Raw genomic sequence first — 25,511 nt, forward strand, 5'->3', positions numbered from 1 at the left:
TCCTGTTTGCATCACGGGATCTGCCACATCTCCCCGCTTCGTCCAGCTGCAGCTGAGTGATAAGAGCCTGCGGCACCACTGGGTGCCCTGAGCCGTCCTGGGTCAGTGGCACCATGTGCACCTCCAGCCCGGTGGGATGTCACCTGGGGACACCAGCCCCAGAGCACGGGCCATCCTATGGGTGCCCAGGCTGGCAGCAGCAGCCATGTCCCCTGGTCCTGCGTGACTGGCAGAGGCAGGAGGTCACTAGTTTCAGCACATGTGGAACACTCTGGATTCACGTGCACATTTGCAGATGCCTGTAGCAGCGACACAGCCCCTGTGTATGCCTGGTACCCCTGTCCAGAACCCAGACCCTCTGAGCCCCCCATGGATCCCCCACTCCCAGATGCTCCAGCCTGGTGCTCACTGCAAAAACACAACGTTCACACCCCCATCCACAGGCACCGCACAGCCGTGCACACCCCAGACCCTCTTCCTCCTGGCCCTGGAGACTCCGACTCTCCAGCCACCCAAGTGCTCTGAACAGCTCTGTTTCACCCAGCACCAGGCCCTCTTATACCAATTTTTACCTGTCCCCCACCTTGTCCTCACTGATTCGCTTCCCCTGCACAAACCTTTCACTGTTCTCATGCTTCAACTGAACCCCCAAGTATCTGGGACCCCCAGCTTTGCATCCTGATTATTGCAAAAGCCAGGCTCACCCTCCCTGAAGTGCTGCCCACAGGTTTGTGAGAGCCCACTGATTAGCGCAAGTGATGAGGTTGGTTTATTATTATCTCTGCTATCAGTTGTTGGCCAAATCTGTGTCTCCGAATGCTTCACTGATTACCTCCCTCTTCCTTGTTCTCCCTTTTTAAAAGATCCCAGGCCAGGTCCCTTTTCCCCAGCAGATGCTCTCACCTCCTGCCTGCCCCAGGCTCCCGGCTGGAGACAGGAGGGTGCTGGACCCCCAAGGTCTGCTAACCTGGGGGAGCTGCCTGGGTGACACATCCCAGGGCAGCACCTTTCCCTCATCAAACCATCGACTATGGTCTCGCCTCTTGGCTGAGGAGAGGGAATTGCTTTTAATTAAGCTGGACTTCAATCCCACACCAGCTGCATCTCAGGGTGCGAATCCCAGCTCCGTCACCTCCCTCAGTCCTGAGTTACTTCCCTCAACCCCAGCTCTGTCACCTCCTTCCCACTGCTGACCGTGGGCTTCTCCCAGGGATGAGCAAACTGCTGCCAATATCCATCCCCTCCCCAGCCCGATATCCATGACCTCCTCAGTCCAATATCCAGCCCCTCCCCAGTCCAGTATCCATCCCCTCCCCAGTCCAATATCCATCCCCTCCGCAGCCCGATATCCATGACCTCCTCAGTCCAATATCCAGCCCCTCCCCAGTCCAATATCCAGCCCCTCCCCAGTCCAATATCCAACCCCTCCCTAGCCCGTGCAGCCCCGGGAGGAGGCTGCTGTACCATCCGCAGCTGCACCAGGTGCTTGTGGCAGAGAAGTGCAGGTGGACGCTGCCAGAAGAAGACTTCTGGAGCAAAAGCAGTGCCCAAAACCCTCCAGATCACTCTCGTGGCTTTCATTTTTGAGCAGAGGCAGCTCAGAAGGAAATGAGTGAGAGACAGCGACACAGAGTGACATTTTTGCTGGGTTTTTAACAGGGAAACGCACAGATCAGATGGGTGAACCCCGGACACTCCGGTGACAGCCGAGCAGCTCCTGCCCCATGAGAGATCTCGGTTCCTCCAGGTAAGCGGCATCTCTTGCAAAGCTGCAGATTGAAATTGCTTTCTGCCATCTGCTGAAATTCATTGTGGTTTTCACTGCTCGTTAACAAATCCAGGACTGAGTCAGTGAGTGATAAGAGGTTACAGTGGGTTCAGAGCAGGGCCAGGTCCCATCCTGGCTGGGTGTTGAATTAATGTTCTGCTTATTTTGCTTTCCCTGGTCTGAGACATCCGTGTGGTGGCAGGGATGTGCTACCGAGTCCTGAATTTGTCCCAGAGGATGAGTGTGTGGCAACAGCTCCACGTGCATTTGGTCTGGGTTTCTCCTTCTCATCCTGCACATTTCCATCACTTTCCCAAGTCTGGATAACATAAGCAAGGGTTCTGTATTAAAACGATTGTCGCTTTGTCAGGCAATTAGAGGAGATGTTGCAGCTTGTCCTTTGTTTCCCCATGGGAAATTCTTGCAACTTTTTACACCAGTCGGATACTTTGTATGTAAAGCACCAAGCAAAGTCAGGCTGGTGACGGAATATCAAACTCTGCCTTCGGCATCTGAGGCTCTTCCCGAGTCATTATACAAAGGGGTTGCAATCAGCAATAAACCCCTTTAAAAGTGAATTCTGCCTTTTATTCTCCTCCCTTGTTTCTCCCCCCTTTCAGCCCTTCCCTCTCTTTCCGTGTCTCCAGGTTGTGCTCCAGTGAAGATGATGCTCTCCAGTTTCCACTCCTGCTTCTCTCTGCTGGTTTTTACAGTTTATGGTTTGGTTTTCCAGGTTCACGAGCTGCACTCAGGTAGGCGTCCCTCTGGTTTTGCTGATCCCTGGGGTGTTGCTTCCAGCCTCAGTGTCTTCCTGGCTACTGGCGCAAAGGAAAAGGCCTTGAACAAACTCTGTTTTAAAACATATTCTGGGCTCTTTTTCTGTTAGATGGTCGACCTGAAGCCATCCTGGCAAATGGATGCAACACAACTGTTGTCTTGAAAGTTGATTTCCTATTGTTTTTCTTCAACAAGAAACTACTTTCTCTGTGTGTTGAGTGGCCAGCTTATTAATAAGCCTTTTCTTTTTAAATTTCCAAAGATACTCAGAGCACCTGAGATGATTTGAATTTCTGTTGTAATACGTGCAAATAGCTGAGGATATTTGAGTTTTATTTGTACTCAAATTCTCTCCTTTCTCCATTCGCCCACCCAGAAACCTTCCAGTCACTTCTTTCCTTCTTTATCCCGCTTTTACCCCAGCCAAGCAGCACAGGGGGCACTTGCCCCCATAAGAACAAATTCTGCTAAAAGAGATCTTCTTTAAAAAGAACTGAAGAACTTTGGTGGCAGCGCAGGACAGGGAATCATGTGCTGCACAATTGGGGTCCCTCTTCCAGCACCCCAGTGGCTCATCCCCCCAGCACGGTGATGCTCCAATGCAATGACACGGCACACAGCACACGGATCACCTGGAGCAGCAGCCGCCGGTTTTCTGACCTCGGTCACCACAGCAAACTCACAGTTATTTCTTCTTCCTTTGGGGTTTTCTCCCAGCTCAGCTCAAAGTGATGGGACCCCCCGGCCCCGTCATCGTGGCCATGGGCGAGGACGCGGTGCTGCCCTGCCGCTTCTCCCCCGCGCAGAGCACGCAAGACATGGAGGTGACCTGGTTTCGGGAGCAGCTCTTGCCCTTTGTGCATCGCTACAAGGGGGGCTGGGACCAGAGCAGGGACAAGATGCCGGAATATGTAGGGCGCACAGAGCTGTGGAAGGACGGACTCGCCAAGGGCAGCGTGAACTTGACAATTTTCGACATCCAACTGTCTGACAGAGGGAATTACACCTGCTTTGTTGTCAATGGCTCAGACTATGACCAGGCTGTGGTGGAGCTGCAGGTGACAGGTTTGTAGTCTGTGCTCCTGACGCCTCTAATTTACTTGCTTGTAGCCAGAGCTCTTCTTCCCTGTCCTCCCCAGCAGCAATTTCAGGTGGGTGCTTAGCAAATAGGGTTTAATTAAGTCCCATGGTTGAAAATACCAAGAATGTCTCATAGAAGTAAAATTGCTTAATAGGTGAATGTCAAGAACTCGTGAGTTATGCTACCCACTTCAGAGGTGTTCTTGAGATTGTTTTCCTCATATAAATGGGTGTAAGAAAAAATTTGGCACAGAGTAATATAGTAAGAATGTCCTGGTTTGTGCTTTTATATTTTAGTATCCAGGACCACAGATTCTTTTGATGCAGTAGTGGCCTCCAGAGCAGATCTTGGAGTTATTATGTGAAAAACACTGCAAGAATCATAGAATCATAGAAAGTTTTGGGTTGGAAGGGACATTCACAGCTCCCCAGTTCCCCCCTGCCATGACAGGGACATCTTCACCAGCTCAGGTTGCTCAGAGCCCCGTCCAGCCTGGCCTGGGATGTCTCCAGGGATGGTTCAGCCACCACCTCTCTGGCCAACCTGGGCCAGGCTCTCACCACCCTCAGGGCAACAATTCCTTCCTCATGTCCAGCCTGAATCACCCCATCTCTAGGTTAAAAGCATCACCCCTTGTACTATCGCCACAGGCCCTGCTCAACAGTCTGTCCCATCTTTCTTATCAGACTCTTTTGCTCACTGAAGGGCCGCACTAAGGTCTCCCTGGAGCTTCTCTTCTCCAGCTGAACATCCCAACTCTCTCAGCCTGTCCCCCACCAGAGCTGTTCCAGGATCATTCCTGTGGCTCCTCTGGTCCCTCTCCAGCAGGTCCATGCCCTGTTGAAATGAAATGTCCTGACCCCGGGTGATGATTTGTCTGTGTCCACATCCATCCCTTGTCAGGCAGAGGGACAGCCAGGCCACCCCGTTCCCGTGGGATCACTGGGGTGTCTGTGTCCCCGCAGCCAGTGGCTCTGTCCCACTTGTTGCGCTGGAGCGGTACCAGGACGGGGGGATCCGGGTGTCCTGTCGCTCGGCCGGCTGGTACCCGCGGCCCCAGGTGCTGTGGCGAGATCCCCACGGGCAGCATCTCCCGTCCCTCTCGGAAAGCGTCACCCAGGACCAGAGCAGCCTCTTTGCGGTGGAAAGCAGCATCATCCTCACCAGGGGCACGAAGCAGAACGTCTCTTGCTGGGCCCAAAATGTCCTGGATGGCCAAGAACAGGGATCAGCATTTTACATCTCAGGTGAGGGGGGGACAGGGGTATCGCCCCATTATCGCTGCCCATGGGGCTGCACTGGGGACGTGACACTGGCAGAAAATCTTGGGTGCATTTGTCAGGCTGCGTGTTCAGTGCATCCAGTGTTTTCTGCACCCTGCAGCTTTCTATTTCTCACAGGAGAAAAAAACATGATTTACCTAGAAATAATTTGTCTAGAAATCCATTTTTGCTTTAAAAAATCCCCCTCAATGTATGCAGACAAAACATCATCAATCACAGACAAGTGTGCCCAAACATAGGTTTTTTTTTTAATCTGATATTTTGTCCCTTTGTGGAGTACAGTCAGGAGGTGATGCTCACCCTTGATGAGATTCAGACCTGGGATGCGCTTGTATAACACAGAAATGAGCTATTTCCCATTGCTGCTTGTGGAGTAACCAATCCCTTTGTGGATTTTATTTTTCAGATCCCTTTTTCCATGACGCCCATCCTTGGATAATTGCCCTGGGCATCATCTCAGTTGCTGTGGTCGTTCTCCTAATTTTTGCTGTTTGTCTATTTAAAATTAAAGGTACTGTCCTGGTGCGGTGCTTTGGTAGGGAGATTGGTCCTGTTTGGCCACCTCTGGTTTTGGTGGACGGGTGTGTTTGGGAAATGTCAGGATGGTCCCAGAGTCTTGTCTCGGTGTCTGGGACACACGTGTGGTGCCAGGGGCTTAAAGACTCAGGGATTTGTTTTCTTGGAAGAAAATTAAAGTTGTTTTTCCAATAAAAAGATAGCCAAGAAGGATGTGGATATTAAAGCAGCATGAGCCAGGCTTTGCCCCACCCAGGCTGAATTCTTCTTACAGAAATGGAGCAATGATTTGCCAGACCCTGCAAAAGAAACCCCAAAACCTTGCACATTTGGGGGCCTGGCAGGGCTCATCTCCTTGTGAAAGACAAATAATACAGAGGAATAAAGGACACTGCAATCCTCTATTTCTTAGCGGAAGGAGCTGGGCCATTGGGTTACTCAGGCACTGCAGCACCGCCAGACCCCGGTGGCTGTAACTCCTTCTGTGCCTTGACCAGGGCTCTTTGGAAGGGACAATGTTCTCAGTTATTTACATTTCTTTCTTTCCTTCACAGGAAAGCGTGAGGAACAAATAGGTAAGCTTAACCATTTATTTCCTAGACACACTGAAGAATTCCCTCAAATGGGAGAATTCTTGAGGATGTAAATTGGATGTAAATTGTTTGGTTACTGTTTATATAAAATTGTTAACTCAGTGTACGAAATTATGCAATGGTGGTGTAATTTTAAGGAAAATCATTCCCAAACCAAAAAAAGCATGAACAGCTGTTGTACCAACAGTGAATTTTGCTTTACAAAGGGCTATCAAGGTTCTTCCCAAAGCTGGTAGAAGCTTTGGGGAAGAACATTTCATTTGGCAAGGGCTTCAGCTGTGTCTCAGCACTAACAAAACCTCTCCCAAAACCCCGGGGCAGGATGGTTCCGTAGCCCTGAAGGAGAAGTGCAACCCCGTGCTCCTCCCTGGTCCATGCAAACCTGCCCCTTCCCCGCTGCCCTGGAGCTGCAGCCCTGGCTGGACTCTGCCCGAGGTGGCTCAGGGCAGGGTGGCCAAGAGCTCCACAAGTCGTGAGCAGAAAGACCTTGGGGAGCTCCTGGGCTGCAGCTTTTCCACCAGGAGCCATTTCAGCCTCCTCCCCACCCCAACAAGTGTATCGGTGAAAAAGGAACGGGCTTTGGTGGTGATGCTCTGTTCTGGTTTTGTTTTTCAGCGAGGCGAGACGCAGCACTGCGTAAGTCCCGCTCCCCGTCTTCACAGTGAAATGAAACATTCAGACTTTGTTATTCATCCTCTCACTCTGTCCAAATGTTCTTCTTTTGGCAGACACTTTACTTCTCCCACCCTGACACCCTAATCATGTGAGAATTTACCCATAACAGTCATTAAGATTTTTCCCTGAGTGGCTGTCAATGCTTTTAACATTCACATCTTTTTAATGTAGTGAAATAGAACTGAAAGTATGATTGTTTTCCAGGATTTACAGAAGCCTAGGCTGTTGAGAATTCAATTCTAAGAATGTAGATTGTTTGCTTACCAAGATATAATTATAATAAAAAAAAAAAAATGTAGATAGCATATTTGTTTGCCTGCAGCTCATAGAATTGTCAAGAAAGCTCTTTGCTAAACTGGTACCAATACAGGTTGATGGGTGAAATAAATACAGGCCCAGCTCCCTCAGGAATCACGAGCATCCTTGCAACCAGAGTGTAAATCAGCACATCTGCCCCCTTTATCACAGCCTCTGCTCCCTGTGTGGTGGGATCCTGGGGAGGGGGATTGCAAAGAGTAACTTGTGTTTCTCTTTGTTGCTCAGGAGCCCGTGATGCAGAAATCGGTGAGTCTCCTATTCCTTACAAGGGATTTTTCACAGAGTCTGTAGAGGGTGGTATTTTTCTGCTTTTCCTTTTCACTGTTAGATTGCAAAGTGAACCGAAATGTGGTTGGGAGGTCGGGGAGGTGGGGCTTAGTGGGTGGTGAGGAAAGGAGAGAGTGAATTTGGGTCAGACAATTAAAGGTGATTGAGGATGGTTTTGCCAAGCATTGGCAGAACCCCCTCCTGCCTGTGCAGGTGGTTATGGGTGAGGTTCTATCCCAATCAATATCCCACACCCATTTGTGCTGATTTATCTTCTTTTTCAGAGAAGCAAGCTGAAGAACTTGGTGAGTACCATTCTCCTTCCTACATGGGAGACTTTTCCAGTGGGACATTTTCTCACCAGGGTTTTGAAACCTTCCCCTGACTTTGGTTTTACTTCAGGAAAGGAAAAGTTAGCAAATTCCAAACTCATTTCAGAAACATTATTTTCATTTGTTCTGTATGAGTTTTTAAGATAGTCCCTGTGACACTTTTACACTAAGAAGAAAATAATTCCGATTTTCAAAGAAAGTAGAAACAGCCCATAAATAGTCAGGACAGTTTTGAAGCTCTGTGCTGTGACATGACTTTCACAAATATAGCAACAATTCTGAAAATGTGCAACTGCACTGGCCTTTCAGTATTTTGAGCTAATCCAGCACAAGTGTGTTCAGATTATCTCTCAAATGTGACTTTTTTTTTCTGATTTTTTTTTTTTTTTTAAGTATGGCGAAGATATGCAGTGCCCATGGAAAAAGGTAAAGTTTGGTCTTTTGGGAGTGCTGAATCATCTTTCCTGCTTTAGTCTCCCTTCTGGTATTTCCTCTGCCGCAGCGATGCTGGTGGGACCAGGGATGCTTCTGCCAGGCGTCACTGTCCAGGAGGGCGTGTAACACTCTGACCTCTTGTTTATTTGGTGCATGTCCCAGTTTCAGACCAGTCTGAACAGTCCTGGTCCTCAGTGCACAGAGCTGGCCACGCTTTACACATGGGGGCTTCTTCAGTCTGGAGGAGCTGGGTCTTTTTAGCTTGGAGAAGAGGAGACTGAGGGGCAACCCTATTAATGTTTATCAATATGTAAAGAGTAAGTGTCAGGAGGATGGAGCCAGGCTCTGCTCCGTGACAACCAGTGACAGGACAAGGGGCAATGGGTTTAAACTGGAACACAGGAGGTTCCGCTTAAATTTGAGAAGAAACTTGTTCCCGGTGAGGGTGGCAGAGCCTGGCCCAGGCTGCCCAGGGAGGTTGTGGAGTCTCCTTCTCTGCAGACATTCAAACCCGCCTGGACCCCTTCCTGTGGAACCTCAGCTGGGTGTTCCTGCTCCATGGGGGGATTGCACTGGATGAGCTTTCCAGGGCCCTTCCAGCCCCTGACATGCTGTGATTCTGTGTGATTCCTTCTGGAGGTCTGCTGGTCTTCTCTTCCCTCTCTGCTCAATGTCATCTCTCTGCTTCGTTTTCTGCTCCTTGCACTTACATTGTCACCTTGTGCAGCTTCCCGTGCCACAGTCTGCCAGCTATCGCTTGCACTCTTTCTCTTCCTTGTGCAGCCCCAGCAAAGCTCTTTCCTGGGGTGAGCTCTGCCCTGATGTGTTGACTCCATCTCTCCTGCAGTGAAGGTGGTTCTGGATTCAGACACAGCCCAGAGCTCCCTTGTTCTGTCTGATGACTGCAAAAGTGTGAGACGAGAAGAGAAGACATTGGAGGTCACTGACAACCCCAAGAGATTTCAACCATGGCGCTGTGTGTTGGGTCGTGAAGGTTTCACCTCAGGGAGATGCTACTGGGAGGTGGAGGTGGTGGATGGAGGAGGATGGGCTGTGGGGGTGTGTAGAGAAGATGTGAAAAGGAAGGGCGAGATTATATTGAAACCAGAAGAGGGTTTCTGGGCAGTGGGGCAGTGGGAAGGTCGCTTCCAGGCTCTCACATCTCCTGGTCGCACTTTCCTTTCTGAAATCCGGAATCCCAAGCGGATCCATGTCTCACTGTGTTACGAAGAGAGGCGAGTGTCATTTTTCAGTGTTGATGAGAACATTCCCATCTTCACGTTTCAAGAGACATCATTTGAGGGGAAACCAGTCTACCCTTGGTTCTGGCTGGGTTCTGGGACACAGCTCAAAGTGTGGCCTTGATGAAGGGGAGGGAGCAAGACAAGGTTTTCTAGGGGACCTCGGCCGTTCCCACTCACAGCAGGGTTTAGGTTGGAAGGAAGTGGTGGAGGTTTCTGTTGCAGCCACCTGCTCCCAGCAGGGCTACCCTCAAGTGCCGGAGGTGTCTTTGAACCTCGTTCAGCTGAATTGTGTAGGATGTCCAAGGGTGGAGATCTCGTTATGTCTCTGGACCTCTGGCTGGTGCTGCACTTCTCTCAAGGGGAAGAATTATCCCTCTGTGTTTGCACAGAGTTTCCGCAGTTGCAACTCCTGACTGTCGCCTTTCATCCCCGCTCTCTACCAGTTGAACACACTCCCACTGAACACACTCCCGCAGCAGGGATCGCTTTCTAAACGTACAGAATAAAGTTACTTCAGTGTTTTTTGTCTGTGTGTCTGCACCAAATGTCTGTGTCCAAGGTGTTGCCTCCACCTCCTTTTAACCTGTGAGGAGTGTCAAGGACTTTTGAGAAAATGGTTCACTGCATCCTACAGGAGACAATGAAGGCACGTATGTCAGTGGGTCTGTCCATGGCTGTGAGTGTCCCCAGCACAAGCCCAGGTGACGAGCTCACCTGTTTCCTGGAGACACCCAACACTGGGAAGTGGATTCCCCCTTATAACTCTGAGTAGCCTGGACCACACTCAAAATGTCCTATATGGGCTGAAATGAAGCTGGAGAAACCAAAATTCACATGGGTAAAGGCATCTAATCTTGAGGCAACTTCAGATTACTTTGCTGTAGTGGAAACTGCCTCCTGCAAGGGGGCAACGCAAGTATGTTCTTCCTCTGAGGCCAGACACGCTTTTGCAGCAGATCCTCCATTCAACCGATGTCCCACAACCAAGGACCTTCCCAAGGGAAGGCTTTACCATCACTGCTGGATTCATGGACTTCTCAGAACGGAAAGAGAATACACTTGCATTTTTGCCAGGGTAGGTCTGTTCATGCTCAGCTCAGGGCAGCTCCCACCATGGAGGAGCCCAAAGGGAACAGCTCAGAGATGCCATTAGGGCTTCTGCTTTTCTCTCCAGGCTTGTCCAGCTCCCAGGAGTGATGCTCCCAGAGCTGGTGGTCATGTCTCAGCTTTTTTCCTTGCCGTGCAGAAGCCCACGCAGTGCAGCAGATTCCGAATCAGTTGTGGAGCCTGCAGCAGCTGAGGGGCTTGTGGAGGACCCAGTGCCAGAGTGCTGCAAAGCCCCTGTGACCAGTGTCACAAGTGTGCAGGGACAGGCAGCATGGGGATGGCTCCTGCTGCCAGGGCTCTGAAGAGACACTTGTTAGACACTTGTGTGGCTAAAGAAGGTGGGTGGGAAGGTGAAGATACAGACCCCTCTTTCTGTACTGGAGAAGGAGCACTGTGCTCCTCAAGCAGGGGTCATGTGGTTGCATGTTTCTGTGACACTTGGGCACCACCACCTCATGAGTCCCGTACGGTGTTGGTGAGGTGCTAAAGGAAGTGGGAAACAGCCTGGGATCACCTTGTTCCCTCCAAACACCCACTCAAAACCATCTGTGGATGAAACCAAGGTTGGGACAACAACCTAATAGGAGACCAACCCCAAGGGTGTGGGAACAGGCTCTGGAGCAGGAGAGGAAGCTGATGGGCTGGACAGAAGGGTGAACCTAAGACAGAAATGAAAGATCAGACTGCAAATGCGGGGTAAAAGCATTGTCACTGGCAGGACAGCTGATATAACCCTCATCTCCCTTTTGCCTTCACCTGAGGGGAGAGGGTTCAGCAAGGAGACACATTCCCTGTTCTTTTCCTTTCCCAACCTGGATATCAAGGCCCCAGGATGTCTCCTTCCCTCCTTACCACTGATAACCAGCCATGGAAAGGCTGTGCCTGCAGATGACTCCTGACCTGTGCACTCATTTCCTATGCTCCCTTCCCCTTCAGCAAGGCTTGTTGCAGTGGACTGCTTGGCTCTTCTGCTCCTTCCCCTTCAAGGAGTGAAGCAGGTGAGGAGAAGGACCTTTTGAAGGTTCAAGATCTCCTTGTGCATTCATCCACCTGGAAAAGGGAGCCAAAGAGGTAAATGCAATGATAAGGGCTGTGGGTTTTGAATGTGAGGCCGTGGCATGGAAGAGCAGCTGGTTGTGATGTGGGGATGCAGTAGGTGTGGGAGAGGGTCAGAGTAGTGCTGTGGAAGACGGGAAATCACAAGTGGGTTTATCTCCCAGGATCCTGTGAGAAGATCGGGGTTACATTTGCTCTCTCCCTTCCTAGCTCCCGCTTTTGTTGGAAATCGCTGATACAGAGCCAAAAAACAGCCCCCCAAGTTCTGCCCCTGCTGCTGCCTTCAGCCCTCTTACCACAAGCTGAATTGAAACACCCCTGCAGCGAGTGGGCTGGGGTGAGAGAGGGGCTGGGAGAGGACACGGCAAGACAGCTGACCCAATGGACCAGAGGGACATTCCATACCACGTAGCATCATGTTCAGCAATAAAACTCAGCGTAGGGGAGAAATTTTTCTGAGGTACCTTTGCTCAAGGACTGGCTGGGCATTGATCTGCTGGTGGGAGGTGGTGAGTGAATACTTCTGTATAACTTTCTTTTTTTCCCCTCTCTATTTCCTTCACTCATTAAACTGTCTTTATCTTGACCAACAAGGGCTTTTTTCTCACTTTTCCTTTTCCAGTTTTTCTCCCATCCTGCTGTATGAGTTTAGGTGGGTGCTTGCCTAGTGGCTGGGGTTGACCCACCATAATCCACAGAGTGGAAACCTGGTAGAAAACCAATATTTCCCCTCCACTGTAGCATTTCCCCTTTTGGGTGACCCTCCAGCCCTGCAGTGACCCATGGACCAGGGAAGTGGAGCCAGTTGGGCTGCAGGAACAGACAGCAGGAGGAACTGCAAAACCGAGCTACTTCCTCTGCCCCTAATCTCCTTGCCTGGTCTGTGCTGCGGCTTCTCCCACAAATGTTACAGCTGCCTCGCAGCTCTCCAGAAGAGCCATCCCTGCTTTTCCTGGCAAGGCAGAAAGATCCCTCGTCTACTCCTCAAAGAACTAATTGAGGTAATGTGTAGCAATCATTTTTTGCTGATGCACCAGCTGGGTTGCAGTGCCTGGGTTGAGGTGCCTCAAGGACTGAAGCCCCAAGTGTGCTGAGGAACAGCTGCCTTGAAGCAAAGGAAAAGGCAGACATCTGTGTAAGGAACCCTTTTCCCGGGATGCAAAATGGTGAGGCTTGGGGTGTGGGGGAATGTGAGAGCTCCTCCTGGGTGTGACCCTCCCTCCTTTGCTGGGCAGAAGCAAGAAATTGCAGAGCTGGTCTCTGGTGGTGACTTTTCCGAAGAGATCGTGGTGTGGCAGCACAGTTCAAGTGAGGGCTGTGCTGAAGGACAGGAGATGGCTTTGGCTGCTCAGGAAGCTGTGTGTGCTGATAGAGGGCCTGGGCAGCCCTGCCGCCATCACTGCCACCAGGACTGCCACCGGCACTGCCACCATCATTGCCACCAGCACTGCCACCAGAGCAGTGCCAGGTCCTCGGGCAGGGGGGAGGCAAAGCAGCCAGACAGCAAACGCTGGCGGGTCCACGGGTGAGTCCCAGGGAAGCGGCGTCCCTCGGGGGCTGGGAACTCGGGGTAGGCACATCTGTGCATGGGAAGCTCTTTTCAGATGATTCATGCTCCTAGCTGGTGAACCTAAATCAAGCAGGGAGCTCAGCTTTGGGTAAGGGCATATTCAGGGAACCTCTTCCAGCACAAGGCTTCTCTGGGCTGGGGTGGATGTGGGTTTGCAGGGATACAAACACTGCAAACCTGCTGCTTCTGCAATGGTGAGGACGGCAATGCCACCCCAGCAGCAGAGGCATTGCCGTGAGGAGACGTGTGAATCAGGTTCTCCCTCCTACAGAGGAGGACGAGGTGAGCAAAAGGGCAGAGATGGTGTCCCCTTGCTGAGCCTGCTGCCCTGCAAGGACGAGATGACGGGTGGGTGCTGGCACTAGGTGTGGGACTCATAGCTCCCACCCTCCCAAGGCAGAGCTGTGGGGCTCAGAGGGCTTCCAGGGGTCTCACAGGGGATGCCAGCATTGTTGCGAATGGTACTTCCATGGGAAGAATGGTGACATGTAGGTGCATGCCTGCCTGTGCCCATGCGTCTCGGCTCTCCCCTGCAGGCCATGCGGGTCCCTGTCCTGCTCCTGCTCATCCCCCTGGTCCTGCTGCCACCAGCCCGTGCTGCTGACCCTGGCCTGCCCTGCTCATCGGAGATGAACAAGGTCAAGGACCTCCTGGAGGTGAACTGCACAGGGCAGGCTCTCAGCACAGTGCCCACAGACCTTCCTGCGGACACAGGCATCCTGCTGCTCAATGCCAACAACCTTGTGTCCCTCTCCACCGCCGCCTTCCTGCCCCTCACCCAGCTGCAGGACCTCGACCTGTCTGACAACGGGCTGGCGGCTCTGTACACCGGGCCCCTGCTGCCGTCCCTGCGGGAGCTGATCCTGTCCCACAACGCGCTGGGCGCCCTGCCTGCCCTGCAAGGCCTGCCCGCCCTCACCCGCCTGGCCGTGGCCCACAACAGCCTGGCTGCGCTGGCCCCGGGCGCTTTCCGCATTGTGCCGCAGCTGCAGGACCTGGACCTGCGAGGGAACCAGCTGCGGACGCTGCCCCTGGAGGCCTTTGCGGGGCTGAGGAAGCTCAAGGACTTGGACCTCTCGGACAACCTCCTGGAGGAGCTCCCCAGGGAGCTGCTGCAAGATCTGCAAAGGCTGGAGACCCTCTGGCTGTCAGGAAACCACCTGCGGACCCTGCCCACCGACTTTTTTCCCGAGGGGCACCTCTTCGCCTATGTCTTCCTCACGGAGAACCCCTGGCACTGCGACTGTGACCTGCGCTACCTGCGGGACTGGATCAGGGAGAACGAGGGCAGTGTCTATCAGCCAGAGCGGGGCCTGGAGAAGACAAAGGTAGAGCTTGCCCCTGAGAAGGTGCTGTGCCACAGCCCCCCCGAGCACCAGCGCAAGCCTGTTATCCGCTTCAAGCCCAACTGCGGCAATGTGGGGGATGCGGATGAGGAAGAGTATGAATATGATGATGGGGAAGAAACTATGGAGAAAACTGCTGCTGTCACCTCCCCACCACATCCACCCACCCCCACAGAGCACACTACCCTGCCCCATGTTGCTACCTGGCCTCCCCCCACTACTGCACGACCTCTCTCCACCCTTGCCCCAAGCACTTCAGCTCCTACACCTGCAAGCACCAGAGCTCCCAGTACCACCACCCCTGCACCACCCAGTCCCACCATCACACCCACACCAACCCCCAGCACTGCCACCATTCTCATCACTGCTCCCACCAGCACCCCGCACAGACTCACCACCCTCGTCTCCACCACCTCACCACCAAGCACGGTGAGCACCAGACCTCCCAGCACCAGCAGCCATCCCCAAACCAGGCTTGCCACCAGCACTACCAACACTTACACCACCCTCATGGGGTCCACTGGAGCATTTTTCACCACCTCCGTGGCAGCACCTTCTACTGCCACTCTAGAGACCTCTTCCATTGTTGGATCTTCATCTCCTCCCCTGACATCGACTACACCGGTGGTCTCCACCACTATGCTTTCCACTCATGCCCCAATGCCACCAGCTTCCCTGAACACCACCCAGCCTTCCCCTTCCCCTCCACCTGCACCTCTCCCCCTCTGTCCATGTTCCATCCCAGCACCAGTCTTACCTGTCCTGCGCTCATGGGCGGGTGCGGAGGGTCCACAGGGCGGGCAGTGGGTGCTGAGGCACTGCTGCCTGTTGCACTGGGTGCTCTACCTGGCCTCCTTGGTTCTGCTGGGCATGACCCTGCTGGCTCTGGTGGGTTGGTTGATTTGGATGTGTCTGGTGGGACGGTCCTCCTGGCACCAGTCCCTGCAAAGCCAGGAGGTGCGGGATCCGCTGCTGAGGTGGAAGGAGTCAGCAGGAAGCCCTGCGATGCATCTCAGCAGCTTCAAAAACCCCCTCCAGCACCACAGGTTCTGTACCATCAAGGAAGTGGAGTTGTGCCCTGAGGTCATTACATCCTACACTTACTGCACGATTAAAGACATGGGGGTACGGTGCAGTCCTCCTGCAGGTTCCTCCTTCTGCACTACGAAGGAGCTGTGGGTCCACCATAGTCCTCCAAAGGCTTCGGTCACAAACCTCAGCTCCCTCAGGACCCCTTCTGCTTATAGTCTGGACAGGGGTGTCGAGGCCATCGGTGATGTCAGAGTGAAATATGCTGGCAGCACCTTGTAAATGCTTCTGTAAATTCAGAGAAAGACACAGAGGGTCGTGGCTCTGCTTCACATCCCCGTGTTTTACAGGGGAAAGATCTTCTTGCCCAGGGGAAGCCATCCAGCTCCTTCCTCTAGTATTGCTCTCATGCACTCTGAGGTTTCTAGATCTGAAATCATTGTTAATACTTAGGCACTTGGCAGGGGGAGAAGAATGGATCAGTGATAGTTTGGGGTGGACATTGCCTGGTTTTGGGGTGAGTGTGGGAAAAAAGAGCTCACTTTGTACCCCGTGTCCAAACTGCTTCTGTCTGAATGATGCACGTAAAGTTGCGCTTTGCTTCCAACTCTGTGCCCAGTTACTAATCACAGAATAAATATTCTCTTTGCCTAAATGTCAAGTGAGTGCTAGTTTCTTTTCATTGGACCTCCCATGGTCCTGGTAGGGTACGGTGAATAACAAAGTTATCTTCAGGACTTGGAAGAGTGAAGACAGAGAGGAAAAGTCCACTTACATCCAACTTCCTAACTTTTGCCCCGAATATGTGATCCTTCCTTTTGGGATTGAATCACGTGGGAAGAGCATCTCACTGCATGAGGCACTGTCACATAATAACTTCAGAACATCGTAAGTGTCAATACCTCTGACATATCATGGGATGGCTGGAAATCAGAGCGGAGGGCAGGAGGTTTATTGTTCTCTACAGCTATCTGAAAGGAGGTTGTAGCATGGAGATTATTTGACTCTTCTCTCAAATAACGAGCACCAAGACAAGAGGAAACGGCCTCAAGTTGCACCAGGGAAGGTTGAGGTTGGATCTTGGGAACAATTTCTTCCCCAAAAGGCTGTGGGGCATTGGAACAGGCTGCCCAGGGCAGTGCTGGAGTCACCATCCCTGCGGGGATTTAAAAGGTGTTTAGATGAGGTTCTCAGGGACATGGGTCAGTGCCAGGGCTGGGGTAATGGTTGAACTTGATGGTCTTGAGGGTGTCTTCCAATCAAGATGATTCTGTGTGGCTCATAAGGGACAAGGACAAAATGCCCAGGGCTGGCTAAACTTTTTGACTGCCCATGGAGAAGGTACCCAAACATTTTGGGAAGTGTGAGAAGGAGGTGTCATTGGCGGAGGTGAAACAGCAGGTCTCAGCACTGGTGCAGAGATGCAGCAACTGGATCATGTGAATCACTTTTGCAGCTGCAAATGCTGTTCCAGTTCTAAATATCCCAAATGTACCGTGCAGCCCCTGCGGGTCAGCAGGCCTTCTGCCACAGTAATTATTTGGACCACAGAAGTGTTTGTGTGCGTGTCCTTGCCCAGCTGGGTGGAGCACCCTCCTATGCGAGTGTCTCTGCTGGTCAGGCTCGTGTGTGCTAATGTGTTTGCGACACACAAGCTCTGCATTTGTCTGTGTTGGTGCTGCCCTCTGATCCCACCATACTCACTCTCTTTCCTGGGGCATCAGGAACAGCCCCAGAGCCTCAGATTTGACTCAGAATCCCTCTGAACAACTCTAGTGATGACTGCAACAGCCCAAGAGAACTCAGGTACTCTGGGAGCATCCTGGGGACACATGGGGAGACACCATCAACCTTGGGGAGACACCAGTGACCCCAAAGACCCCTATTACTTCAGTTTTAACTGGTTTTATTACTTTGATTTTTCCTTTATAACCAAATACTTTTACTACATCTTGGGATAATTTTAACCCCTTCTGGTCTTGTACAGCATGTTGGTGATTAGCGATTCCTTTTCTTGGTTTGTAAGTATGCTGTTTCTCAAGTTCTTGTGCGTAGGCTCTGCGATGGGGCAGCATGCATCAGCTCTCACCTCTCAGGAAGCTTTGGCTTCCTTTTGACACTTCCAACACAATTTCATGGCAGTCAAGTTAGAATCATAGAATCATAGAATTGACCGGGTTGAAGACCTCAGAGATCATCCAGTCCAAGCTTTGGTCCAACTCCAGTCCATTGACCAGATCATGGCACTAAGTGCCATGGCCAATATCAGTTTCAAAACCTCCAGGGCCGGTGAGTCCAGCACCTCCCTGGGCAGCCATTCCAATGCTGACCACTCTCTCTGCACAGAATTGCTTTCTCATCTCCAGCCTCAATTTCCCCTGGCAGAGTTGAAGCCCCTGCCCCCTTGTCCTATTGCTGACTGCCTGGGAGAAGAGCCCAATCCCCCCTGGCTAGAACTGCCCTTCAGGTCGTTCTAGAGAGTGCTGAGCTCAGCTCTAAGCCTCCTCTTCTCCAGACTGAACAAGCCCAGCTCCCTCAGCCTCTCCCCATAGGGCTTGTGTTCCAGTCCCTTCCCCAGTCTTGTTGCTCTTCTCTGGACTCGCTCCAGCACTTAGGCCACCAAGCTCGGAATGGCTGAAGAATCAGACAGGTAAGAAGTGGTGTGAAGGTCAGGACTAGTGGTTAATGGATCATACTCTACCTGGATGCTGGTAATGTGGAGTACCACACAGGGCTGCGCTGGGAACTGAGAGGCCCTGAGAACTTGAAATCCTCCCCTATGCATCCCAGGACCCTCACTTCCCTCACCAAAGGTATCACTGGTACTCCAGTGTTGCTCAGAATCCACATTACCTCCACCTCTCCTTGCAGTTCCTCCCTGGGATTCTCCCCCTCTCCATGAAACAAGAACCCCAAGTGACTCCAGGAAGCCAAGACTTCCCAGAACCACCTAAGAACCCCAAATCCCCCAGGAACCCCTGATGCTCAACATCTACCCTGCCACCTACCCCAAACCCCTGCCAACTCCAGGACTCTCCTACTCCCTCAGCATCCCAAGTGCATCTCAAGATGCTTCTCAATCCTGAGACACACACACCCAATGAACACAGGTGCCCAGAGCCCCTGTGCCCACCACCCACCGCTCCCCAGGGGACCCAGGAATCAAGGCAGTCCTGGTCCCCACCACCACCCATCACAGACACTTGCAAACTTGGTCTCCTGCTCTCCTCCTGTTACTCGCAAGAAGCACTTGGATGTCTGGGCTCCCCAGCAGAAACAACAGGACCCAGATGGGCAGTTCAGGAGCCACTTTTATTCAACCCAAGTGTGGGGGTGAATTGGGGATCCCCAGCCCCCAGTGATGGGGTCAGGGCAGGGCAGTGAGTATTCCTGGAGGCACAGGGCTGCAGTGTGGGGAGTGCCAGTGTCCCATGGGGTCCCCATGGTCTAGGGAACATACCCTGGGGGTGGGGGATTGCCAGAAACCACAGGAGGAACCCACTCTGGGGAAGAGATCTGGAAGCAATTTTGTCCCATAGAGGTGCCCATAGATGCTACCTGGGGATCTCAGTACGGGGTGCAGAGCTTTTAAGCTGCCCTAAGTATTATTGGGGGTGTCATGTGATCTGGAGGTGTCTTCAAGGCAGTTGGGGCCACGCAAGGCAGGAGGTACAGTGAGGACACAAGCTTGGAGGTCAGTATAGGCGTGGGGCAAGGTGCCGCGGGTGATCCAGTGCCGGCTGCCCGGCTGGTAGGCGTGGATCAGGTGCGTGTCCCGGTAGGTCTCATGACTGTACCCTCCCAGTACCAGCAGTTCTCCCCCCAGCACAGCTGCACCCCCAACCACATGGGCCTGGGGCAGGGGGCTGAGAAGAACCCAGGTGTCCAGCTTGGGGCTGTAAACCTCAAAGGCCAGCTGGTCCCTGTAGCCCATCTGCCCATCCCGTTGGCAAAGCCCTCCAGCCACATAGAGATGCCCACCCGCCTCCTCCATGACGTGCCCAGCTCGCTGGCCGTTCATGGGGGCCAGAACCATGGCAGGCCGACCTGGGGCGTAGCGCAGCAGGGCCGCCTGGCACTGGGACGCCTCGTCACACCCCCCCGACACGTAGAGCGCACCATCCAGGGCACACGCCGCGTGCCCGCACAGAGCCATCGGCAGGGGCCAGCACCGCCTGGGCAAGGAGAGAGGGAGGGGTGAGGGTCAGGTTAAGCAGGGCTGCCCCACGGGGATTGCCCACTCAGAAGCTCCCCAGCAAGCCATGGCTCTGCTGAACACTCAGTAGTCAACACTGGCCAACACCCAGTGAGTCCCAGTGGGCAGCATCAGCCAAAGCATAATGGATGCCCAAGGACCATAACTGTTCAACACCTTGTAGACCACAAAAGACATCTTGGGTCAACACATAGTGGACTCCTTAATGGAAAATATTGGCAAACACCCAACAGAACACCCAATGAACGTAACTGGAAGATGTTTAAATTATTTTTCTCCTTGACAGATGGCTGAATACTACTGGCTGAAAACTTCACCACCCACTGGCCATCACTGGCCAATACCCAATGACCCCCCAAGGGACACAGCTGCTCAACACCCAGTAGACCTCTCCCAAAGGCCATCGTTGGCCCATTCTCCATTGACAGCTCAGTGACCCGAAGACCAGTCAATGGGCACCACTGGCCAACGCAAGGGGCTGCCTGGGCAGGGGAAAGTGGGTGTCCAAGAGGTGCCGTCTCACCTCCAGGTGTCTTGGGCCACGTCATAGCACTCCACGGTGTCTGTGCAGTAGAGGTCCCCCGAGCTGCCCCCCAGGGCATAGATGACCTCCCCAAGTGCCACAGCAGCAAAGTAGCTCCGTCCACAGGTCATGCTGGCCAAGCGCTCCCAGGAACCGTCCATAGGCTGATACCTGGGTTAGAGACGCGAAGGGGCAAGAGACGACTTGTGATCTACCACGCCATGAGGTGATGTTGGCACCGCTGAGGGCAACAACCCACCTACAACCAGCCAATCCCAGCCAATCCCATAATGCCATGGGGCCACACGGTCCCCTTGCATGGGCATATCCCCTTCTTCTGGGCAATACCAAACCCATAATGCCCTGAGGCATCTCCAGGTAGGAGCCTCCCTGCCTTATACCCAAACGCCCGTGACATGCGAGGGTGGGAGGGCGCCTTCCAGTCCAGTCCTACAGCCAACCAACCCCAGAATGCCTTGGGGCCACTTGACCAACCTTGGGTCCGTGGGGCAGCTCTAGCTCCACCAACACCTCGTCTGATCCCACAGTGTCCTGGTGCCACATGGCACCTCGAGGTCCTCAGTGGCTCTCACCTGTAGACACTGGCCAGGGTGTCATGAACCCCGTAGTAGCGCTTTCCACCCAGGACGTAGAGGCTGTTGCCCACCACGGCCACAGCATGGCGGAAGCGTGGGCCATCAGGGAAGTCCCCCAGTGCCCGCCACTCCACCTGCTTCACCAGCCCCACAGCACTGAGGTAGCGGTGAGCAAACCAGAGGTGTCTGCTGGGCTTCCGGGCAGCCAGGTTGTTTGTCAGTTTGTCTCCACCACAAACCACCAGCACCTCTTGCAAGGAACGCACCCGGCATGGCAGCTGGGCCACAGGGGTCAAACTTGCTATCACAAGCTCACGGAGAATCTTTGGGTCAGCGACCCCTGCAGTCACTGATGGGATCTTCTTCAGCTCCCGGCCAGACATGAGGGTAAAGCGAACAGATGACAGGACTTCCTTGGCTAGATCTTCTTGGTCATCTCCATTAGCCATAAGCCACCGGGATGCTGCTTCCAACGCCTCCAGTTCATTGAGAACATTGAGACTATCGGAGCGGAGAAGGCGGATGAGAAGGTGTGCAGGAAGATCCAGAAAGGCTGGTGTGGCCATCACGCTGGGGAAGGTGGCCAAGATGTAGTCCTCTGCTACACGGCCCACCTGGGCCAGCCCATAAGCCCCAGCGAAGGCCAACACATCCGGGACAGTTTCTGGGGTCAGGCCATGGGTGAAAACATCCATGCAGAGGGTGAGGAGCCCCCAGGCCTGGTAGTGCAGGGAAGTCTCGGCTGCCTCCAGGATCGCGGACCAGGGCCCGGCCACGGCCCCTGTGTAGGCGAAGGAGAGGAGGAGGCGCAGCTCGGCCGGGGACAGCCCCGTGGCCAGCGGGGCGGCGGGGTCGTGGGTGGCCTCCCGCATGGGGCAAGTGAAGAGACCGCGGAAGAAGTCACAGGAGCAGCTCAGGGCCAGGCGCTGGACTGGGGGGGAGGAAGAAGAGTGGGGGAGGCAGCAGGGTCCCCTTTGTACCCCATAGCCCCCAGAACACAGGTGTCCTGGACCCCCTCACCTCTACCTCCCCATCCCCGCCTGCAGCTCTGGCCCCCAATGTCCCTGCCAGGGGACCCAGCTGTCCCAGCATCCCCCATCCCCTCCCAGGGCACCCCCACCCCCGGCTCACCTGGGATCACCTCGTCCCCTGCCCGGAGCTGCAGGTCGCAGCCCAGGCCGCTGGCGTGGAGTCGCTCCATGGCTCTTAGTGTCTCCCACTGCTCCTCCAAGGGCTCGGGACCCCTGTCCTGGGGGTCGCTCTCCAGCCGCTGGCCACAGGCAGCCACCACCCGAGGGGCCCCCAGGGCCTGGGCAGCCTCCTGCACCTCCTGATCCTGGCCGTGGGGCACTGTGCCCCCATAGGCGAAGGCGAGCACGGCCCGCCAGCCCCGCAGCGTGGCCCCGGGGGGCAGGGGGACGTGGGGCAGGGGTTCCTGGCGCAGGTCTCTGGTCCTGCCCTCCAGGAAGTGGAGGAAGAAGGAGCTGATGGAGGCCAGGACCACAGCATGGGCCACGTCACCCTCCGGGCCCACAGCCACATCCACCAGCTGTCCCGCGGTGCGGAGCTGGTCGGCCGTGGTCAGGAACTGTCCCGCGTGGGCCCCGTCCCGCAGGGTCCACTGGGCTGGGGCCGGTCCCTCTGCAACCCACATCTTGTCTGTGGGAACACACGGGGTCTGGGGTCAGGGTGTCACCCCCACAGCCAGAGCCTCGGCAGGAGTCCTGGCTGGGGACACGGGTCCTGCTACCGGCGCTGCCCCATAGTCAAAAACACAGGATCCATCGCCAAACCCCCACCCCACGGCTGAGGCCACCAGGCTCTGCTACTGCCCCATTACTGAATCTACAGTCCCTTGGCAAAACCGCAGCCCCGTAGGTGAGATCAACGGGCCACGTTGCTGCCCCATAGCTGAGTCCGATGTCCCTCATCTGCCCTATCACTGAACCATCACCATGAAGCTACTGACCCACAGTCAACACTGCAGCCCCACAGCCCCACAGCTCAGCCCACTGTCCCTGATCAAACCCTCCATCCTGTTGCAGGAGCCACCAAGCCCTTCCCCAGCCATTGCCCCACAGCTGAAACTACTGGTCCTCCCATAGCGGCAAAACCCCTGGCCCACGGCAGAGCTCCAGGCTAACGCACCCGTCCCACACATTTGGTGCATGGCAGCAGCTGTGTGCAGCCTGTCGTGTGCTGTGCTGCCTGTTGCATGTTGTGTGTTGCGTTGTGCTGCCTGTTGCATGTTACGTGTCACTTTGTGCCGCCTGTCGCATGTTGCGATGCATCGCGCTGCAAGTTGCATGTGACACTGCACATCGGCCGTGCTCCCTGTTGCCCCGGTCCTCGGCGCCGATCCCCACATGGCACGCTGCGTCACACCGCGGTGCGCTGCACCGTCACCCCCCGCCCCGTCCCCAGCGACGCCTCACGTGTCGCTCGCTGTGCCTGCACGGTGTCGCGTGTCCTCGCTGAGCCCTGCGCTTTGCAGCCCAGCGTGGTGCAGCCGTGTCCTGCGCTGCCGCGCGGCGTGGCACGCCATGCCATGCAATCGTCCCCCCTTACCGCCTGCCGCCGCTCTGGGAAGCTCCTGTGACCCCCCAGGAATGTGTCCGGGTAATTATAGCCCAGATGGGACACGTGGCTGCAGCCGGGAGCTGGGAGAGGCCCCAGCAGAGGGAGGTCCGAGGCCATGGAGCCGCAGGACGGGGCGGTGGGGTCACCCGGGTCCCTGAGGACAGGCCGGGGGAAGGTAGAGGCAGGGCTGCAAACCCACGTTACCCTGGACGGGTCCTGTTGGGGGGCTCTGGCCCATCACACCCCCTAAATCCTGCTCAGCTCTGGCACAGGGTGAAGCAGGGTCCCCTCGAAAACCCTTGGGTGGGAAAGAAACATCCCATTCCCCCAGCCCCATGGGACTGACACCCCCACCACTCCCATGTGCCCCTGAGCTGAAGCCCAGCCCCACTGACCCCCGGAATGAAGAGTAGGGTCCCCCAGCCCCAGGGAGCACATGGGGAGCCTGGCCCAGCCATAACTCCCCCCATCTGCCCCCAGCCAGCACATGCAGCACCAGCAAGTCACGGCTGTGACTGTGTCCATGTCACTCTGTCCTTGAGTCCAACTCCTTGTCTCCTGTCCCCACCCCTCACACGTGTTCTCCTGCCCCACATCCCGCCTCCCCCAGTGCCCATATTCCCCATTAACTCGGATCCCTGTCCCCAAATGGCCTGTCCCTCTAGTCTCATATTCTCATGTGCCTGGTTGAATTGTGGCCCAAGATGATTTCACAGCCTCCCCATGTCAATTTTCCAGCACTTAACCTCCCCTGTGACTTTTTTCCTTCTATCTAGTCAGAACTTCCCTTTCTGTAACTTGTTACTTCTTATCCTTTATTGTGCACCTGAACCTGCCATTTCTGTAACCATTCGGTTGTGAGAATAAGTATTAGATCAGCCCTTGATGTGCTTTTCTCCAGGAAGAACAACACAGTTCTCCTCAGGTCTCCTCCTGCACCCTGTGCCTCAACTCTCCACATTCTTGAGTCTTGCACCCAGGCAGGAACAACCCCAGGTTCCAGTGTAAGTTGGGGAATGACCTATTAGAGAGCAGTGTAGGGGAAAGGGAGCTGGGGGTCCTGGGGACAGCAGGGTGAGCATGAGCCAGCACTGGGCCCTTGTGGCCAGGAAGCCAATGGTACCTGGGGTGGGTTAGAAGGGGGTGGTCAGTAGGTCAGAGAGGTTCTCCTGCCCCTCTGCTCTGCCCTGGGGAGACCACACCTGGAATATTGTGTCCAGTTGTGGCCCTTCAGTTCCAGAAGGACAGGGAACTGCTGGAGAGAGTCCAGCGCAGCCACCAAGATGCTGGAGGGAGTGGAGCATCTCCCGTGTGAGGAAAGGCTGAGGGAGCTGGGGCTCTGGAGCTGGACAAGAGGAGACTGAGGGGGGACTCATTCCTGGGGATCAATATGGAAAGGGGCAGTGTCAGGAGGATGGAGCCAGGCTCTTCTGGGTGACAACCAGTGACAGGACAAGGGGCAATGGGTGCAAACTGGAACACAGGAGGTTCCACTTAAATTTGAGAAGAAACTTGTTCGGGGTGAGGGTGTCAGAGCCTGGCCCAGGCTGCCCAGGGAGGTTGTGGAGTCTCCTTCTCTGCAGACATTCAAACCCGCCTGGACACCTTCCTGCGGAACCTCAGCTGGGTGTTCCTGCTCCATGGGGGGATTGCACTGGATGAGCTTTCCAGGGCCCTTCAACCCCTCACATTCTGGGATTCTGTGATTGTGTAATTCTTGGTGGCTTTGCTGGACACGCTTCAGTTTGCACACAAAATTCAACCAGACACAGCCCTGAACAACCCGCTCCAACTCTGAGCAGGAAGATCTTCCCACCTCAACTATTCCCCAGTTCTAACCCTGAAACTGTGGGCTCTAGAGTTCCCTAAAGGCTTTTGGGGAAAGTCCCCGGGCTCCCAAACACCTTGGGGGCACCTCCACCTCTTTCCCACCTCAACTACCTCAACTCAACCTGGAGCCAAGTGCCGATTCACAAGTTTTGACCCCAAGCCCTTCACCGATGATCTCAGTGCAGCGCAGTCCCAACCCTCGCCCGAAAATCCTGCAGGACCCGCTCAAAACATCAAGAACTCCTACAAAACCAAATTAAAACCAGTAAATGCACCCCTCAAGTGCCCTGTACAGAGACACAGAGACAAAGCGACTCGCGCATGAAGAAGAAATCCCAGCAGGAGCAGCAGACGAAGCTTCCCCTCCAA

General features: G+C 54.3%; 3 protein-coding genes across 3 annotated transcripts; 2 read left to right on the top strand and 1 right to left on the bottom strand.

Annotated features, from left to right (window-relative positions):
* Positions 1-1,657: 1,657 nt before the first annotated feature.
* LOC136113305 (butyrophilin subfamily 1 member A1-like) lies at positions 1,658-9,795 on the top strand. The gene is made up of 11 exons (XM_065858408.2): positions 1,658-1,747; positions 2,416-2,520; positions 3,263-3,610; positions 4,592-4,873; positions 5,316-5,420; positions 5,980-6,000; positions 6,634-6,654; positions 7,237-7,257; positions 7,563-7,583; positions 8,004-8,036; positions 8,893-9,795. The coding sequence occupies exons 2-11, from the start codon at positions 2,433-2,435 to the stop codon at positions 9,408-9,410; spliced, it is 1,458 nt and encodes a 485-aa protein (XP_065714480.1). The 5' UTR covers positions 1,658-1,747; positions 2,416-2,432; the 3' UTR covers positions 9,411-9,795.
* Positions 9,796-12,273: 2,478 nt separating this feature from the next.
* GP1BA (glycoprotein Ib platelet subunit alpha) lies at positions 12,274-16,052 on the top strand. Its single transcript, XM_071799644.1, is given in 3 exon segments — positions 12,274-12,418; positions 12,420-12,453; positions 13,559-16,052. Coding segments are annotated over 3 exon segments (2,217 nt in total). The 5' UTR covers positions 12,274-12,356; the 3' UTR covers positions 15,680-16,052.
* A 2,644-nt stretch (positions 16,053-18,696) lies between these two features.
* On the bottom strand, positions 18,697-24,764 carry KLHL33 (kelch like family member 33). The gene is made up of 4 exons (XM_065858381.2): positions 21,864-24,764; positions 20,730-21,663; positions 20,137-20,307; positions 18,697-19,572 (listed from the first exon to the last, which is right to left on the bottom strand). Exons 1-4 carry the CDS (start codon positions 22,384-22,386, stop codon positions 18,996-18,998), a joined length of 2,205 nt encoding a protein of 734 aa, XP_065714453.2. The 5' UTR covers positions 22,387-24,764; the 3' UTR covers positions 18,697-18,995.
* Positions 24,765-25,511: the final 747 nt, after the last annotated feature.

Source organism: Patagioenas fasciata, chromosome 27, assembly GCF_037038585.1.
Source record: "Patagioenas fasciata isolate bPatFas1 chromosome 27, bPatFas1.hap1, whole genome shotgun sequence".
Lineage (NCBI taxonomy): Eukaryota > Metazoa > Chordata > Aves > Columbiformes > Columbidae > Patagioenas > Patagioenas fasciata.

Coding starts and splice junctions, on each gene's coding strand:
- LOC136113305 (XM_065858408.2), top strand. CDS start 2,433: ATGATGCTCTCCAGTTTCCACTCCTGCTTCTCTCTGCTGGTTTTTACA. Junction 7,258..7,562: donor AGCCCGTGATGCAGAAATCG/GTGAGTCTCCTA, acceptor CTTCTTTTTCAG/AGAAGCAAGCTGAAGAACTT. Junction 7,584..8,003: donor GAAGCAAGCTGAAGAACTTG/GTGAGTACCATT, acceptor TTTTTTTTTAAG/TATGGCGAAGATATGCAGTG.
- KLHL33 (XM_065858381.2), bottom strand. CDS start 22,386: ATGTGGGTTGCAGAGGGACCGGCCCCAGCCCAGTGGACCCTGCGGGAC. Junction 20,308..20,729: donor ACCCTGGCCAGTGTCTACAG/GTGAGAGCCACT, acceptor TCTCTAACCCAG/GTATCAGCCTATGGACGGTT. Junction 19,573..20,136: donor GTGGCCCAAGACACCTGGAG/GTGAGACGGCAC, acceptor CTCCTTGCCCAG/GCGGTGCTGGCCCCTGCCGA.